Source organism: Calonectris borealis, chromosome 16, assembly GCF_964195595.1.
Source record: "Calonectris borealis chromosome 16, bCalBor7.hap1.2, whole genome shotgun sequence".
Lineage (NCBI taxonomy): Eukaryota > Metazoa > Chordata > Aves > Procellariiformes > Procellariidae > Calonectris > Calonectris borealis.
Window position 1 is genome coordinate 20,425,791 of NC_134327.1, and position 14,665 is coordinate 20,440,455.

The 14,665-nt window shown below is 65.5% G+C and overlaps 2 protein-coding genes across 3 annotated transcripts; both read right to left on the reverse strand.

Annotated features, from left to right (window-relative positions):
- Positions 1-2,873: 2,873 nt before the first annotated feature.
- Positions 2,874-9,791, reverse strand: DECR2 (2,4-dienoyl-CoA reductase 2). 2 transcript variants are annotated; one of them, XM_075165847.1, is made up of 9 exons: positions 9,638-9,791; positions 9,398-9,466; positions 8,900-8,951; positions 7,180-7,315; positions 6,636-6,760; positions 6,015-6,108; positions 5,629-5,733; positions 4,849-5,037; positions 2,874-4,010 (listed from the first exon to the last, which is right to left on the reverse strand). In XM_075165847.1, the coding sequence occupies exons 1-9, from the start codon at positions 9,733-9,735 to the stop codon at positions 3,976-3,978; spliced, it is 903 nt and encodes a 300-aa protein (XP_075021948.1). In that variant the 5' UTR covers positions 9,736-9,791; the 3' UTR covers positions 2,874-3,975. The 2 variants fall into 2 exon arrangements, with proteins under 2 accessions (XP_075021948.1, XP_075021947.1); XM_075165846.1 differs by having other exon boundaries at positions 4,820-5,037; positions 9,638-9,790.
- A 1,556-nt stretch (positions 9,792-11,347) lies between these two features.
- On the reverse strand, positions 11,348-13,609 carry NME4 (NME/NM23 nucleoside diphosphate kinase 4). The gene is made up of 5 exons (XM_075165906.1): positions 13,494-13,609; positions 12,053-12,183; positions 11,805-11,906; positions 11,618-11,730; positions 11,348-11,543 (listed from the first exon to the last, which is right to left on the reverse strand). Exons 1-5 carry the CDS (start codon positions 13,582-13,584, stop codon positions 11,423-11,425), a joined length of 558 nt encoding a protein of 185 aa, XP_075022007.1. The 5' UTR covers positions 13,585-13,609; the 3' UTR covers positions 11,348-11,422.
- Positions 13,610-14,665: the final 1,056 nt, after the last annotated feature.

A 14,665-nucleotide genomic window follows, 5' to 3' on the forward strand; every position in this document is an offset into this window, starting at 1 on the left:
CCCTCCAGGGCCGGGCAGCCCCCCTGCTCCGGCGGGGACCACGGCGGCGGCCCCGGGGCGGGCTCGGCGGCCTCAGGTGCCCAGAGGCCCGGCTCCCGCTCCGGCCCCGGCCCGGCCTGCCGCGGCCCCCGGGGGAGCGGGGGCTCGGGCACGGCCGCCGGCGGACGCGGCTCCATTTTCACCGGCGGCGCTCAGCGCCCGCCGCCGCCCGCCCCGCGGCTGCCCGGCGGCCATGCCCCGCGGCCATCGCCCCCTCACATCGCGGCCGCCCGGCGGGGCGGTGCCGGTGCCGGTGCGGTCCCAGCGGTAGCTCCGCCCGCACCCGGGCACACGGCTTTGTGCGAGGCGGCGCCGGCCCCGCCCGCCGCGCCGCCACCGGGGGCGGCCCCGCCGACCCGCCCCGCCCGCCCGGGACCGGCGGCTGCGAGCGCCGGGGGGACGCGGTTCCTCCCCGCGGCGGGGAGGCGACGGCGCCGAGAAACAACCCCGCCGCCCGCCCGCGCCGCCGCTCCGGGGCAGCCCGCGGCGAACCGCCAGATCCAGCCCGGTAGCCGCCGCAGTAGCCGGGGCGGTGACGTCACTCGTCTGCCCGTGCGGCCCCCTCCCACCCCACCCCGACGCGGCGCGAGGCCGTGCCCAGGCCCCGCCCCTTGCCCCGCCCCGGCTCGTGCGCGGCGCGGGGCGGGCGGGGAAGGGACACGCGGCGCGCGAGCACGTGCCGCCCGTGCCCCCCTCCGGGGGCGGGGGGGGCACCGGGCACCGGGACCCACGCACACCTCGGGGGGGCACCGTGCACCGGGGCCTGCACACCCCTCTTGGGGGGGGGGTTACCGTGCACCAGGGCCATGCACCACCGAGAGGTAACCACGCACCGGGGGACCACTGTAAACCGGGCCCCATGCACCCTACCGGGGGGTCACCGTGCACCAGGCCCGGCGCGCCCCACCGGCACCACCCGGCCCTGGGCACCCCGCCAGCCGCCCCGTGCCTCTTGCATCCCCCCAGCCCCACGCCGCGTCAGCCGCCCTGCCGAGCCGCCCCTCGGACCCCTGCTCCCCCTTGGCCAGCATGGCCGCCGGTAACGGGCGCAAACCCACAGGTTTTATCAACACGGCTGTTGACGTTTCCAGCCCATTACGGGAGTTCGGCATCACCAAACACCAGTTGTGCCCGGCTGTGGCACCCCCAGCTGCCACGTGCAAACGAGTGCCACGACGCGGGGGAAGAGCAAGCAGAGGGCTCAGGTTGTGGGCGGTTGTTGCAGCCCCGACATATTTAGCCACAAAAACTGGGGTTCAGCAGCATCCCATCGAAACCTCCGCTCCGAATCCTTTTTCTCACCGTAGCCATCCCCAAAGCTCACCGGGGTGGGCGGGGGTTTGTCTGTCGGTCCCACGGGAGGAAAGCTCACGGCTGCACCGGCTGCCCTCCCTGGGCGATGTCTGCCTAAACCCCCGCAAAATCCCGTTGGCATCATAACTCACTCCCCCAGCTTCCAGACAGCTCAAGTGACCAGGTTTCCTGCCCGTGCTTGCCACCGCCCGGGCTGGGCAGGGGGATAACGTGCCCGCAGGGCTGGAGGGGCAAGCCCGACGCTGCGAGCTGTGGCTCTGCACCCCTCCCTGGCTCTCTGCAGCTCCAGGACAGGATCAAGGCCGGGCTCGGAGCTCCTTCCTTCCCCTGGCGCTGGAGGCACCCGGCCAGGCTGCCGCCCTGCAGCGTTCCCCCTTCCCTTGGTGGCCACAGAGCCCAGACAGCCCCGAGCCCCCGCTGCGTCCGACACCCCCAGCCTCCGCTCAGGCTGTGGCCACCACGGAGGTTTCCACACGCCGGCAGCTCTGCTTGGCTCCGTCCTCACCGTATGGGGTGGCACCCACGCCAGCTGGGCCACGAGCCCAGCTCAGCACCGAGCCCGGAGCAGCGTGGCACAGCCCGGGCTTGGCAGCAGCTCCGGGGGTGCCTCTCCTGCAGCACCTTTCCTTTGTGCATCTCGCTGCAGGGAGGGTGGAAACCTCACCTTGCTCCCCGTGGGCACAGGCTGCTCCCTCCACCTCCGTCCCGTGTCACAGCAGAGGTTCCCCCGCAGAGCGTCTCTGTGCCCCCCGCACGCTCACCGAGGGGCTGCCAGGGGTTTGGCTAAAGCTAAGCCTCCAGGAGGGACCACGTCTGTTACCAGACGCAGGGACAGTCCCCAACTCGCTTGGTCGTGGTTAAACAAGACGCAGTTAAATACATGGACCCTCCCAGAACAAGGGATGCAGGTCAGAGAGCAGAAGACCGCAGCTGGGCAGCTAGGACCAACAATCACCCAAGGACCTTCTCCAGGAGAAAATACTTGTTCCGTTATCTGGGAAGAGGGATATTGTGGCTGGAGGCAAATCCCAGGAGAGACCCCGGCAAAGGACAACGCCCAGACCCCAATCCAAGCACCACCCCCCCTCCCCTCTGACGGGGTCGGCATGTCTCTCACCGCGTCCCTGAGCACCTCCCTGGCACCTCTGCTGCTGGACCCATCTCCCCAGAGCCAGCTGAGGCCGAGGAGGTGGCAGGTCCCCCAGCACCGCTGGCCTGGAGTGCTGGGACACAACAGCCACCAAGGACGGGGCCACACGAGGCTCTGCTAGTGGGAACAGCGGTTTTCCACCCTCCCTCTGGGCCCAATCTGGACCACCAGGATCGGTCAGCACAGCCGGGCACAGGTGCTGGCTTTGCTCGCGCAGCTGCAGCGATGCTCCGACCAAAGACGTGCATCAGCCTCCTGCAGCTCCCGCCACTGCCGGCTCACAAGAGGACAAGGAGCACACGCCAACCTTCCCGAGCTCCCAGGGCTCGGAGGCTGCAGGACCAACCCCCTGCACAGGCAAACAGATGAGAAGGGTGGAAGTTCTTTATTCACGGCCTGGAGGAAGGAGCAAAACCTGGCAAGTCTACAATCAAGTAGGAAATACAATCAAGTAGGAAAACAAGCTTTACGGAATTCAGGATAAGCTTAAAAATTGCTGTCAGCAGCAGGAGGCCGCTGCACGCGAGCGGTTGTGTCCCCCCTGAGGCGCTGGCACCGGGGACGTGTTTGGCTCCAGCAGCCCAGCGCAGCCCCTGCAGCGAGTCAGCTCAGCGCCCTGCTCGGAACGGACCGAATTTCAGCTAGCCCTTGATTCACCCTCAAGCTGTAGTGTCTGTGTGAAGAAAGGAGACAGCATGAGACTGGCGTGACAGACAGACGGGTGCCGGACAGACAACTGGACATCTCAGGCTCCCGACAGATACGGTGCTACAGTCCACAGCAGCACAGAGCCAGTTCTGGTGGGACTGGACCTCGCACCACCTCTGCTCCTGGGAGAGGGACATCCCGGCTGCATCTGTGTCAGCCTCCGGGGACCACTGCCCCATCCGGGACCCTCCCCTGAGGGGACGGGGCCACTTCCCCCTGCCAGGGGCCAGCTTGGACCTTGTTTTCCCTCCAAGAGCTGCCAGCTACTGCTGCCAAGCCAGAGCTGCCCCCAGCACCAAGGATGATCTTAACCCCAGAGGGGCTGAACTACTGCCCCCTCCCAAAAAGGAGCTGCTGCTGGGGGTCTTGGGCAGCTCTCGGGCTGAGATGGAGGAGAAGGGAAGAAGAGGACGGATGTCCATGGGCGGCACTGCCTGGGACTTGGGAAAGGCCAGGAGAGCAACTCGGACGGAGACACAAACAGACAGTGAACACCACAGCCTCCACACCCCGCGCTGTCCCTGCGCCCTCGGCCACGTCAGCTCAGAAGAAAGTAATGGCACAGAAGGGGGGTGGGCTTGCTCCCCCCACCCAGCACCCCCGGTGCTCCCTCCCCCAGGCGGACGCGGGATCGGCAGCGTCACCACCACCACCAGTCGCTGATCAGAGGCGGCAGCAATCGGCTCCGACTCTGGGAGACGTCACCCCGAGATGTCCCAGTGTTCGGTCACGTTTCTGTCCATCGGTCAATCCCAGGCTGTCCATCATTGATTTTTGTTTGCTCCTGCAGCCCAGAAATCTGCAAGACAGCGGGGAGGTGGGTACACGGCCCTGCCTGGGCCGGCCCTGCTGACAGAGGCCGCCAGGCGGGACCCAAGCAGGGGGAGGGGGGGGGGAAAGGAGACCCCTCTCCCAGAAAGCGCCAGGCCCCAGTAACCAGGCGCCAGCTCCCTTCCCACCTCTGCAGACATACGCAACCAACGCGAGTCCTGCGAGCAATTCAACCGCAACACAAGACACGCTGCAGTAACTCATGCAAGGAAAGGGGAGGCAGAGGCTGTCAGGACTCTCTGTGCCCAATCCTGCTGGTGGGGCACAGAAAAGGGCATCACATCGCTTCAGGGGACACTCCGAGATGTCCAGACAAGCGTCCTCCAGCAGGAATGACAAGAGATACCGTGTCAGCCGCAGGCTCAGAGGAAAAACCCAGCGAGTTCTCCTGCCCTTCCCAAGTCGTCCCTAGGACTGTCCACGAGGACTCAGAGATGTTCCCCGTGCTGCTCTGACAACAGCGTGGGAGGGACCCTGCTCCCCCTTCCCAAAAGCAGAGGAAGGTTTGAGAACAAGTGCTGCCAAGTCGAGACCTGGGCTGGCTGCCCTCACCCGGAGACCCTGGCACCCAGCATCTGCCCCCTCTTCCCCAACACGCTGTGCCACGCAGCTGCCTCAGGAACAGCAGAGCCCGGCACTGGTACAAGATGACCAAGGCTCTTGAAGAAGGTAATGCCATACCCACTGCTATGGCAGCCATGCCCCTGTACCGTGGGGCAACAGGGGTTTCTGACACGAGCCCTACTCTAATCCCACGGAGGGGGAAATGCACGTCACCTAGAGTTTAGCAGAGGATGAAGCAATACCCAGCATGGCGGGGAAGTTGTTGGCAGAGGTCAGACAGCTCCCACCATCCACGACCAAGGTGGTGCCCGTCACGTAGGAGGAGAGGGAGCTCGCCAGGTACAGCGTGCTGTGGGCGATCTCCGTCTTGTTCCCCGCGCGCTGGAGGGGGAACTGACTGAAGTTGCTTGCTTCCTCGACAAATTTCCCACCTAAGAGTGGTAGAAGAAAGAGTCAGCTAGGACCGTGGGACCACCTGCCCACCACCACTGCCTGCCAGACACTGCAGCACTGCTTGCACGGGGCTTGCTGAGAGCCCCAGGGAACCCAGACGAGATCCTGGCACAGCCCGGGGGACAAAGACCTGAGAAGAGACTTAAATGAGGGGAGCTCAAGCCCAGCAGTGGGATTCGTACTGCAACGGTGAGTTCAAGACAGAACCTCGCAGAGCTTTCCCAGCTCCAGGGCTGAACCAGTACTCTGCTGACGGACTGCAAGAGCTAAACCATCAGGCAAGGCCAGGATGAGTTTTGGGGGAGCACATTACGTCGTGGGGTCAGAGAGCACAAAAAGCTGCCACTCGACAGTGAAAAATCAGTGCCCTGCACGGTACCGAGGATGCGGGAAGGGCTGCTCCCCCCCCCGAGACGTGCCAGCCGAGTCACAGGACAGCCGTGCCCAGCAGCAACGGCCCCCGCCGCATCACAGGCCCCATGAGCTGCGTGGCGGTCCATCACAGTCCCCTCCCAGACAGACGCCAGGAAGCCACCACCGAGGCAGACAGGAGCCCCAGGTTGCCTTACCCAGCCGCCGGTAGCCCTCGGTGCCTGTGATGGGGCCCGGCGCCAAGCTGTTCACTCGGATGTTGTTGGGTCCCCACTCCACAGCGAGGTGACGGGTCATGGCATCTGGGAAGGGATTACAACAGGAATGAGAAATGGAGAACAGAGCCATTCCAGTAAGTTCTAGGGGGGCCAAAAAGCCACAGGAGACTCTGGCCAAGAGCAAAGGGCCCTAGAAGAGCCCTGGGGGAGAGAAGAGCCTCATCCCAAACCCAGGCACGTAGTAACCACACCGGTTCATATTCGCCTCTCCCAAGGACATCTTCCCATCTCAGTATTTGGGAAGAACCAGCTTCCTTACTGGCCCCACACAGCTCACCGAGCCCCAGCAAGGAGCGTTTAGGTACCTATGGCAGCCTTAGCAGAACCAGCATGCACCTGGAGGGCCTGCCCTCGGTAACTCAGGGTTGCCGTGATGTTAATGATGACCCCACCATGGTCCTGGGGGAGGAAAGGAGACGTGGCGTGAGGCAGGGAGCAGCACAAGGGGTCACGTAGAGGAGCGGTGGGACAAGAGAGCTGGGCTAAGAGGGACGGTCACCCGTGGGCACTGCCACCCCTGCGTTGCTAACCCATCACCGGGGCAGCACTGCCCACCCAGCGGGGCCCTTCCAGAGAGGAGATGCAGGGGACAAGCAAAGGCCAAGGGGAAGCAGAGGAGCTGGAAAAGGAGCAGCAGATCACAGCTTCTTCCCCAGGAGGTGGCAGAGCATGGAAAGGTGCCACAACAGTCAAAAGCCCCAGGGTTAGAGACAGGCAGGATTCCCAGTTCCATCCCTGGGAGGGAACAGACTGGATCTGAGCAGGGTGGGTGGCAGAGGCCCGGCAGCACAGCCCTGGGTACACGGGTGCTCTGCTCCCTTCTGCCCTCCCTGAATTTCTCAGGAGCAAAGCGTGGTTTGTTTGACACTAACCCCCTGCCTACCAGGAGCCTCTCCGCCGAGTCCTCTGGCTCTGGTTCCACTTACCCGGAAATATTTCTCAAAGAGAACTTTGGAGGTGTTGAAGGTGCCAATGGTGTCGATATCTATCACTGTCTTGAAGGCATTGAAGGACAAGGCGCTGGCTGGGCTCAGAAAGTTTCCTGCAGCACCTGAAGAACAAGCAGCCGGGAGCACAGTCAGGACCGGGCCAGGAGAGATGAGGCCGGTTCAGGGCACTTCTGCGAGAGGGACGGTGAGCGAAACTGTTTGGGTAGACTGGAGAGCACGTGGAAACAGCCCTGATACGGAGATAACAGCTTGCAGCTCTGAGTGCCCAGCAGCACGGCCAGCCTGAGGGCAGGAGGGTGCTGGCGCAGCGAGAGCAGGGATGACCGGATGGCCGTGCATTAAGAACAGGTCTTTGCTTCCTCTGAGCCCATCCCCGCTGCGCTCCCAGGGGCTGCCCAGATGCTCCCAGGCCAAACCAGCAAAAGCCAGACACTAGGCAAACACAACCCCCATGCAGGAAAATGCCCTTCCTAGCAGCGAGTCTGTGCCCAATCTTCCCTGTCCCGCTCCAGCAGCTCACCGTTAACGAGGATGTCAATCCGCTTGAACTTGTTCAGCGCCTCATCCACCGCTGCCACAATGGCTTGGGGCTGCCTGACGTCTATGGACACAGGCAGGCACTGCTGGCCTGTGGCTGCCACCAGCTTTTTAGAGGCCTGCAAAAAAAAAAAAAAAAAAAAAAAAAAAAAAAGAGGTAAGATTCTTTCTGGGACTCTCTCCTTCAGCAAGGGTTAGACCCAGACCTCCTAACAGGCGAGCAAGAAGTCAGGCAGGAGCCACGTCCTTGTCAGCCCACAGCAAACGCTGCGGGCAGGGGAGAGACCTGCCTAAACACGGCTGGCTTCAGCCCCCCAGCACCCTGCAGCTAAAGCCCTGGGGTAGCCAGAGAAAGCTCCTGCAAGTCGTGTCCCAACCGAATGCCAGGCTGGCCCCGAGGCCACAACTCGCTAAGCCCAGTTACCTCCGTGGCCTGTCATCGACACAGCACATCCCGAGCAATGTCTCTTGCAGGGCAATTACAAAGGTTGGACGCCCACAAGGTGTTTTCGGCATCAGCTCAGACATAATTAACCTTCAGATCCAAAAAACGCCAGTAGGCAAAAAGGCAAACGCAGACCAGCAGTTGCCAGGGTGTCTGCCCGGGAGGCAGAGGGGGCCAGCTCTGCGGCTCAGCGTCTGCCACAAACCACCCCCGAGGCGCTTGCTAAAAACAGGGCTCCCCTCAGCGAATTAAGCACAGGGGACGCGCAAACTCAGCAGCAACCCTGCACAGCACCCAGCGACGCTCCGTGTTCCTCCTCAGGCTCGTCAGGCCCTCCTGTGAGCAGCTTTGAGCCCTGACTAGCACACACGTACAGTGAGCATCAAGAGCCTGGGAAAGCCGTCCCTGTGTACTCAGAAGACCCCAGCCCCTGAGGACTAAAAGCTGCTGAGCTTTGCAGCCTGTTTTCTGGCACGTGAGCATGAGGGAATGCGAAATGGCAGCACTAACCCCCTCCAAGAGGCAGCTGGGTCATGCCAGCTCACTCCCAAGTGTCGATTTTGACCTTTACTGTATTTCAGTGAACTCCACACACAGCTACCGCAAAGCTCTCTCTCAGCCAGAAACTGTGATCGGCCCAACTCCAGCCCGGGGTCAGACACGCAGGGGTGGGTGTTTGTTCTGCCCAGCCGTCCACGGGGTAGTTACAGTCTAATACAGCTTCTTCAGTCACCGCTCTCCAGACCTGCATCCTACCCTCCATCTCAAGATGCACTCACTACTCACTGCTCTCACTACTGAGATTTTGGGGCTCAGCGTACCCACCTCAGCCCATGTAACCCTTGGACAAGGGGGTCTTGCCCTGCTCGAGGCTGAGATTTAAGTTTGACTTTGGGCTCTGCCACTTCCCTGCTGAAAAACCTTCACCACAGTTTGTTTCTCTCCGTCTCGACAACAAAAAGGCGATGTGGTACCTGGAACAGACACTCCCAAAGCTGGCGGGGGAAGGCATTTCCACCGTTAACTGAGCCCTACTGCGAGGTGCGGTAGGTGCAGCCCACCCTAAACCCGCACCCGTCCCACCCATCACTGCTCCCTGCTGGTGCTGGAGCACTCAGAGTCGGGAGAAGACAGGGTAGCACAAGTGAGCCATTTCTCCTCTTGCTCCCAGCTCCATCCAGAGGAGAGGGCAGAAGGATTTCCAGGCGTTCCCAGCTCTCCCTAATGCCGCCTGTGCTGCTGGAACCCACGGACTCACCTCTGACACTCGCTGCAGGTTCCGGCTTGCGATGACCGTCTTACAGCCATGCCTGCAAAGAAGGGGCTGGTGAGAAGGACCACACAGCGCCGGCTCCTCACAGTCACCTCGGACCTCTGGGGAGTACCAGGAGTTCGGCTGGTGAGCGGTGGGAGGTGGCACAACGCCCTTGGCGGGGAGGAATTGCTGCTCCTCCAGGCTTGCGGGACTCAAGGAGAGAGAGAGTCACAACGCACTAGAGCCCTGTGACAGGGTCAGCCCCTGCCTCCCACACCCCCACCAACCGTCAGAGCCTGCCGCAGGCACGGCTGCCCGCACCTCCTGCCCGCAGCTCTCATGAGGGCTCCGTTGCCCCCGGCTTCACCCCACCCCTTCCAGGCCCTGTTACCACAGCCGCCTCAAGGGAAGGGAAGTTTCTACCCATCCAAGGAGGCCGGGCAAGCCCTCCCCGGGCACCGCCGCCACCCCTCAGGCCGCAGCCCCGCCGGGCCCCCGCACCTCATGAAGATCTCGGCGATGCGGAAGCCGATGCCCGAGCCGCCGCCGGTGATGAACGCCACCTGGCCCCTGGGGAGCAAAGGGACAGTCAGAGCCAGGCCCAGCCCCCGGTGGAGGCGCCCCGACCAGCGCGCAGGCCGCGGGCGGGAGAAGCCGTGCCCCCCAGGCCGCGGCCCTTCACCCGCCGCCCGGAGCCGAGGCCGCGGGGCGGGCGGGAGCCCTCAGCGCCGCGGCACTCACGCCAGGATATCGGGGCTGAAGAGGTGGCGGTACTCGCGGAGGCAGTCGTCGGTGTCCACGTCCGCCGGCGGCCGGGAGGCTGCTGCGGACTCCGCCATAGCGCCGCGATCCCCCGCCAGCGACGGCGGCACCGGGAGCCGCAGAGCGCGCCGAGACAGCGCTGCGCACGGCCCGCCGGGAGAATACAGTCCTCGCCGGGACCCCGCCCTCCTGCGCATGCGCAGGCGTCGGCAAGCGTTGCCTGGCAACGGCGCGGGGCCGGCGCGGCGTCCCACAGCGCCGCCCGGCGTGGCCAGGGACGCGCGTGCCCCGGAGCGCCCGGCCCGGCCCGGCCCGGCCCGGCCCCCCGCTCGCTTCCAGCGGCCTGCAGAGCCTCCTGCTGCCCCCGCACAGCCCAGGGCCGCCGGAGCTTCCCAGTGCCACCCCAGTGCCCCCCCAGGGACAGCCCAGTGCCGCCAGAGCTTCCCAGTGCCGCCCCAGTGCCGCCCAGAGCTTCCCAGTGCCGCCCCACAGCCCCCCAGGGACGGCCCAGTGCCGCCCAGAGCTTCCCAGTGCCACCCCACTGCCCCCCACGGACAGCCCAGTGCCTCGTATTGCTTCCCAGTGCCGCCCCAGTGCCTTCCAGAGCTTCCCAGTGCCTCCCAGAGCTTCCCAGTACCGCCCCAGTGCCCCCTTAGGAATCCCACTGCATCCCAGAGCTTCCCAGTACCACCCCAGTGCCCCCTTAGGAATCCCACTGCATCCCAGAGCTTCCCAGTACTCCCCTAGCCTCCCAGTGACATCCCAGTGCCTCCAAGAGCTTCCCAGTACTGCCCCAGTGCCCTCCAGTGCCTCCCAGAGCTTCCCAGTGCCTCCCACAGCTTCCCAGTACAGCCCCAATGCCCCCCAGGGACAGTCCAGTGCCTCCCAGAGCTTTCCAGTGCCTCCCAGAGCTTCCCATTACTGCCCCAGTGCCCTCTGAGGACAGCCCAGTGCCTCCCAGAGCTTCCCAGAACTTCTCAGTGCCACCCCAGTGCACCCTGAGGACATCCCAGTGCCTCCCAGAGCTTCCCACTACTGCCCCAATGCCCCCCTCGGATATCCCAGTGCCTCCCAGAGCTTCCCAGTACCACCCCAGTGCCCCCTTAGGAATCCCAGTGCATCCCAGAGCTTCCCACTACTGCCCTTGAGGACATCCCATTTTCTCCCAGTGCTTCCCAGTACTGCCCTAGTGCTCCCCAGATACAGTCCAGTGCATCCCAGAGCTTCCCAGTGCCTCCCAGAGCTTCCCATTACCGCCCCAATGCTCCCCAGGGACAGCACAGTGCATCCCAGAGCTTCCCAGTACCGCCACAGCGCCCCCTTGGGAAATCTCAGTGCATCCCAGTGCTTCCCAGAACCAACCCAGTGCCCCCTGAGGACATGCCAGTGCCTCCCAGGACTTTCCTATACCACCCCAGTGCCCCCTGGGGATACCTCCGTGCATCCCAGAGCTTCCTGGTACTGCCCCGGTGCCCTCCAGGGACATCCCAGTTTCTCCCAGAGCTTCCCAGTACCGCCCCAGTGCCCTCTGCGAACATCCCAGCACTTCGCAGTGATATCCAAGTGCTTCCCAGAGCTTCCCAGTACTGCCCCAGTGCCTCCCAGTGCCATCCCAGTGCTCCCCAGCGCCATCCCAGTGCTCCCCAGCGCTTGCTGGTGGCATCCAAGGGAGGAGACCGGAGCCACGGCTGGGGGCCGGGGGGTTTATTGTGGGGCTGGGGGGTGCTCCCACGGCCGGGGGGTCCGCTCCGGCCGGGGGCCACCCTAGGGCCCATAGGTGTAGTCCCGGTCTCCGCTCTCCCAGGCCACCAGCTCGTCCCGCTGGAACCAGAAGCCGATCTCCCGCCGGGCCGTCTCCACCGAGTCGCTGGCGTGGACCACGTTCCTGCGCGGGGACGGGGACGGTGCCGTGGCCGTGGGGTCCCGCCGCCGGCCCCGCCACCCACCCCGCGCCCCTACCTGCTGACGTGCATGCTGAAGTCCCCCCGGATGGTGCCCGCCGCCGCCGCCGCCGAGTCGGTGTCCCCCACCATGGCCCGCGTGGACCTGACCACGTTGTAGCCCTCCCACACCTGCGGGACAGGGGACACCTGAGCCCCCCCGGACCCCCCCCGGGACCCCCAAGCCCCCCATCCCGGTCCCTCACCATGGCCACCAGCGGCCCCGAGGTCATGTAGGCGAGGAGCGCGGGGTAGAAGGGCTTCTGCCGCAGCTGCTGGTAGTGCTTGTCCAGGAGACCCTGGTCCGCCTGACGGCAGCGCAGGGTGACAGTGGGGACACCCGGCCGGTGCCCCCCGCTGACACCCCCCTCCTGGCACCCCCCCGAGCTGGCTGCAGGGCACGGGGAGCAGGGTCCCCCAGGGGGACGGGTGGCAGCTCGGTGGGGACGGGTACCTGGAGCAGCTTCATGGCCACCAGCTTGAAGCCGCGCCGCTCGAAGCGCTGGATGACGTTCCCCACCAGCCGCCGCTGCACCGCGTCCGGCTTCACCAGCACCAGCGTCTTCTCCTGCAGCTCCGGGGGGGCTGCGCGGGGACGGAGGGGCCGGCGTCACCGCCGGGCACGGGACACAGGTTGCGGCAGCAGGAGCCCAAAGTGCTCCTGGGGCACCGTCCCCATCCCTGTCCCCATCCCGGGGCTGTGTCCCCCTGGCCGAGCTGTGCCTGGCAGACTGGCGAGGTCCCAGCAGGGACCCAAGGGACGCGCTGCAAAGCCCTGATGGGTGTTGGGGACACGTCCATAGCCAGGAAACACCCTTTAACCCAGCGTGGGCTGGCTCGGCCAAGTGCACCGCACTGCCGTGTCCCGGTGCCGGGGCTGCGGGTGCCACCCTGTGTGCCATCGCTCCTGCCCGGCCTCGGGTGCTGCCCCTGCCCGGAGGCAGCCGGGCACGAGCCCTGGCACAGAGCAGGTCCCCGGTCACAGCCCTCCACTGGTGGAGAGCAAAATCAAGCACTGAGGGACAGGAGGGTCTGGCATCGCCGTCACCCGTGGCACAGCAGGGTCTGGCATCACTGTAGCGTGGCACCGTGGGACGGCAGGGTCCAGCTGGAGCCACGGTAGTAGGAGGTGACAGAAGTCTCCCAAGGGACAACGTGTCCCGTCTGCCAGAGGAACAGGACAGGAAGGGAGAGGGAGAGGACGCCGAGCCTGGGTGCTTCGCTGCCGGCCCCAGGCTTCGGGGTCCTGCCCTGGGCTGCGAGGCCGGGCCAGCCCCAGTGCCAGTGGGGGCAGACGCCACAATTTCACCCACTTTTCTGGGTGTTGCCAGACGTGGCCCAGCTTCACATGGCCCCCACCCTGGGGACAGCGCAGGGATTGCCCCATCCTGGCCCTGGGGACACCAAACCCTTTGGGACCCGCAGGACGGTGCCAGGGGAGCCACCAGCTCCAGCCTCTGCCCCATCCCGACACATGGGATGAGACCCCGGCACTGACCCGCACCATGAGGAGGTGAAGGACCCCATGAGCCAGACACCCTGCCTGGGGGGCTTCCCCTGGGGCAGAGGGCGGGGCGCTGGGGGACCGGGGGCACTGGGAGGGGATGGAGCAGTGAGGACCATGGGGGCAGGATGGGGACAGGAGCCCCGAGGAGCAGGACGGGCAGGGGACTGAGGGCAGGATGGGGATAGGACCCAGGGGCAGGACGAGGATGGGGATAGGGTGCCCAGGAGCAGGACAGGGTTGGGGACCGGGTCCCCAGGGGCAGGATAGGGAAGGGGCTGAGGGCAGCATGGGGATGGGGACAGCGTCCCCAGGCAGGACAGGGTTGGGGACAGGGTCCCCAGGGACAGGACGGGGAAGGGGCCGGGGGCAGGACGGGGCCGTGTCTCACCGGAGCCGTAGCAGCGGGGCCCGGGGGGGCGGCTCAAGCCCGGCTGCCCCCGCAGCAGGCTCCGGGCCAGGCAGCGCCCCAGGGAGCCCATGGCGGGGCGGCGGGTCGGACCTGGCCACGGCGGGGCTCGGCCGCCCCGCGGAGGCTTTAAGGGCCCGGCCGAGCCCGGGGACGGGTCAGGTTTCCGTCCCTCCCCTTAAAGCAGCCGCCGGGACCGGGCAGCCGCCGCGCCGGCACGGAGCATCCCGGTACAGGGCATTCCTAGTACGGAGCATCCTCCCGGTACGGAGCATCCCGGCACGGAGCATCCCGGTACAGGGCATCCCTAGTACGGAGCATCCCAGCGCAGACACGCCGGTACGGAGCATCCCCCGGCACGGAGCGACGCCCCAACCCTGCCCAGGTGGGAGCAGAGCCTGCACCCATCCCACGGGTGACTCAGAAGCACGGGGGACCCACACCCTGCCAAAAACCCAGATCTACTTCGTGCTTTGCCCTCGATGGTGAGGAGAGACCCCAGGTTAGCCCCCCCCCCCGCCCCTTAGCTGGGCTGCAAGGGAGCCTGGTGCTGCGGGCACCCCCCAGCCCCGCACCGGGCCCCCAGCCCCGGGGAAGGGCTGCAGCAGGGTGCACCCGGGCTGGTGCCCTCCCGGTGGGCCACGGGGCTGCCCTGGACCTGTAGCAGGTGCTGGGAAAGGGGTGCAAGGCCCTGGAGGGGGAGCAGAGGCTTCCCCTGCCCTGCTCACCTGCAGCACTGCCCAGGCAGGAGCCCCTCCGCATCACCGAAGGCTGTGGGAAGCAGGGAGGGGGACGAGCCCTGCGCACACGAGGTGACAGGGACGGAGCCACCAGGCCCCCTTCCTTCGCCCCAGCCTGCGCCGAAGGAGGCAGAAAAGACGGGGAGTTTGCGAAGCAGTGAGGGGCACAGCTCCGTGCGCAGGAGAGGGGGACGCTCCTCTTTGCAGCGTCGCTCCGCCTCAGATTCAAGTTTTCCTTGGGGTAAAAGCAGGTTCTCGGGGTCTGGTGAGTACAGACAGCCCCATCCCAGACCCCACGCTGGAAATCTCTTTATTGAGCTTCCCATACATCCCAAACTCCTGAGACGCCTCTGGGGAGAGCAGCTCGACGCAAACATTGCCGTTAAAATACCTGCAAGTTCATGGAAAACCTGG

Excerpts from the sequence above, each read along its gene's own strand:
- DECR2 (XM_075165847.1), bottom strand. The coding sequence starts at position 9,735 with ATGGCGGAGTCCGCAGCAGCCTCCCGGCCGCCGGCGGACGTGGACACC. Across the intron at positions 9,467-9,637 it reads TTCAGCCCCGATATCCTGGC|GGGCCAGGTGGCGTTCATCA; the intron begins GTGAGTGCCGCG and ends TTTGCTCCCCAG. Across the intron at positions 6,761-7,179 it reads GATTGACATCCTCGTTAACG|GTGCTGCAGGAAACTTTCTG; the intron begins GTGAGCTGCTGG and ends CTTGTTCTTCAG.
- NME4 (XM_075165906.1), bottom strand. The coding sequence starts at position 13,584 with ATGGGCTCCCTGGGGCGCTGCCTGGCCCGGAGCCTGCTGCGGGGGCAG. Across the intron at positions 11,907-12,052 it reads TGGCCATGAAGCTGCTCCAG|GCGGACCAGGGTCTCCTGGA; the intron begins GTACCCGTCCCC and ends CGCTGCCGTCAG. Across the intron at positions 11,544-11,617 it reads TTCAGCATGCACGTCAGCAG|GAACGTGGTCCACGCCAGCG; the intron begins GTAGGGGCGCGG and ends GTCCCCGCGCAG.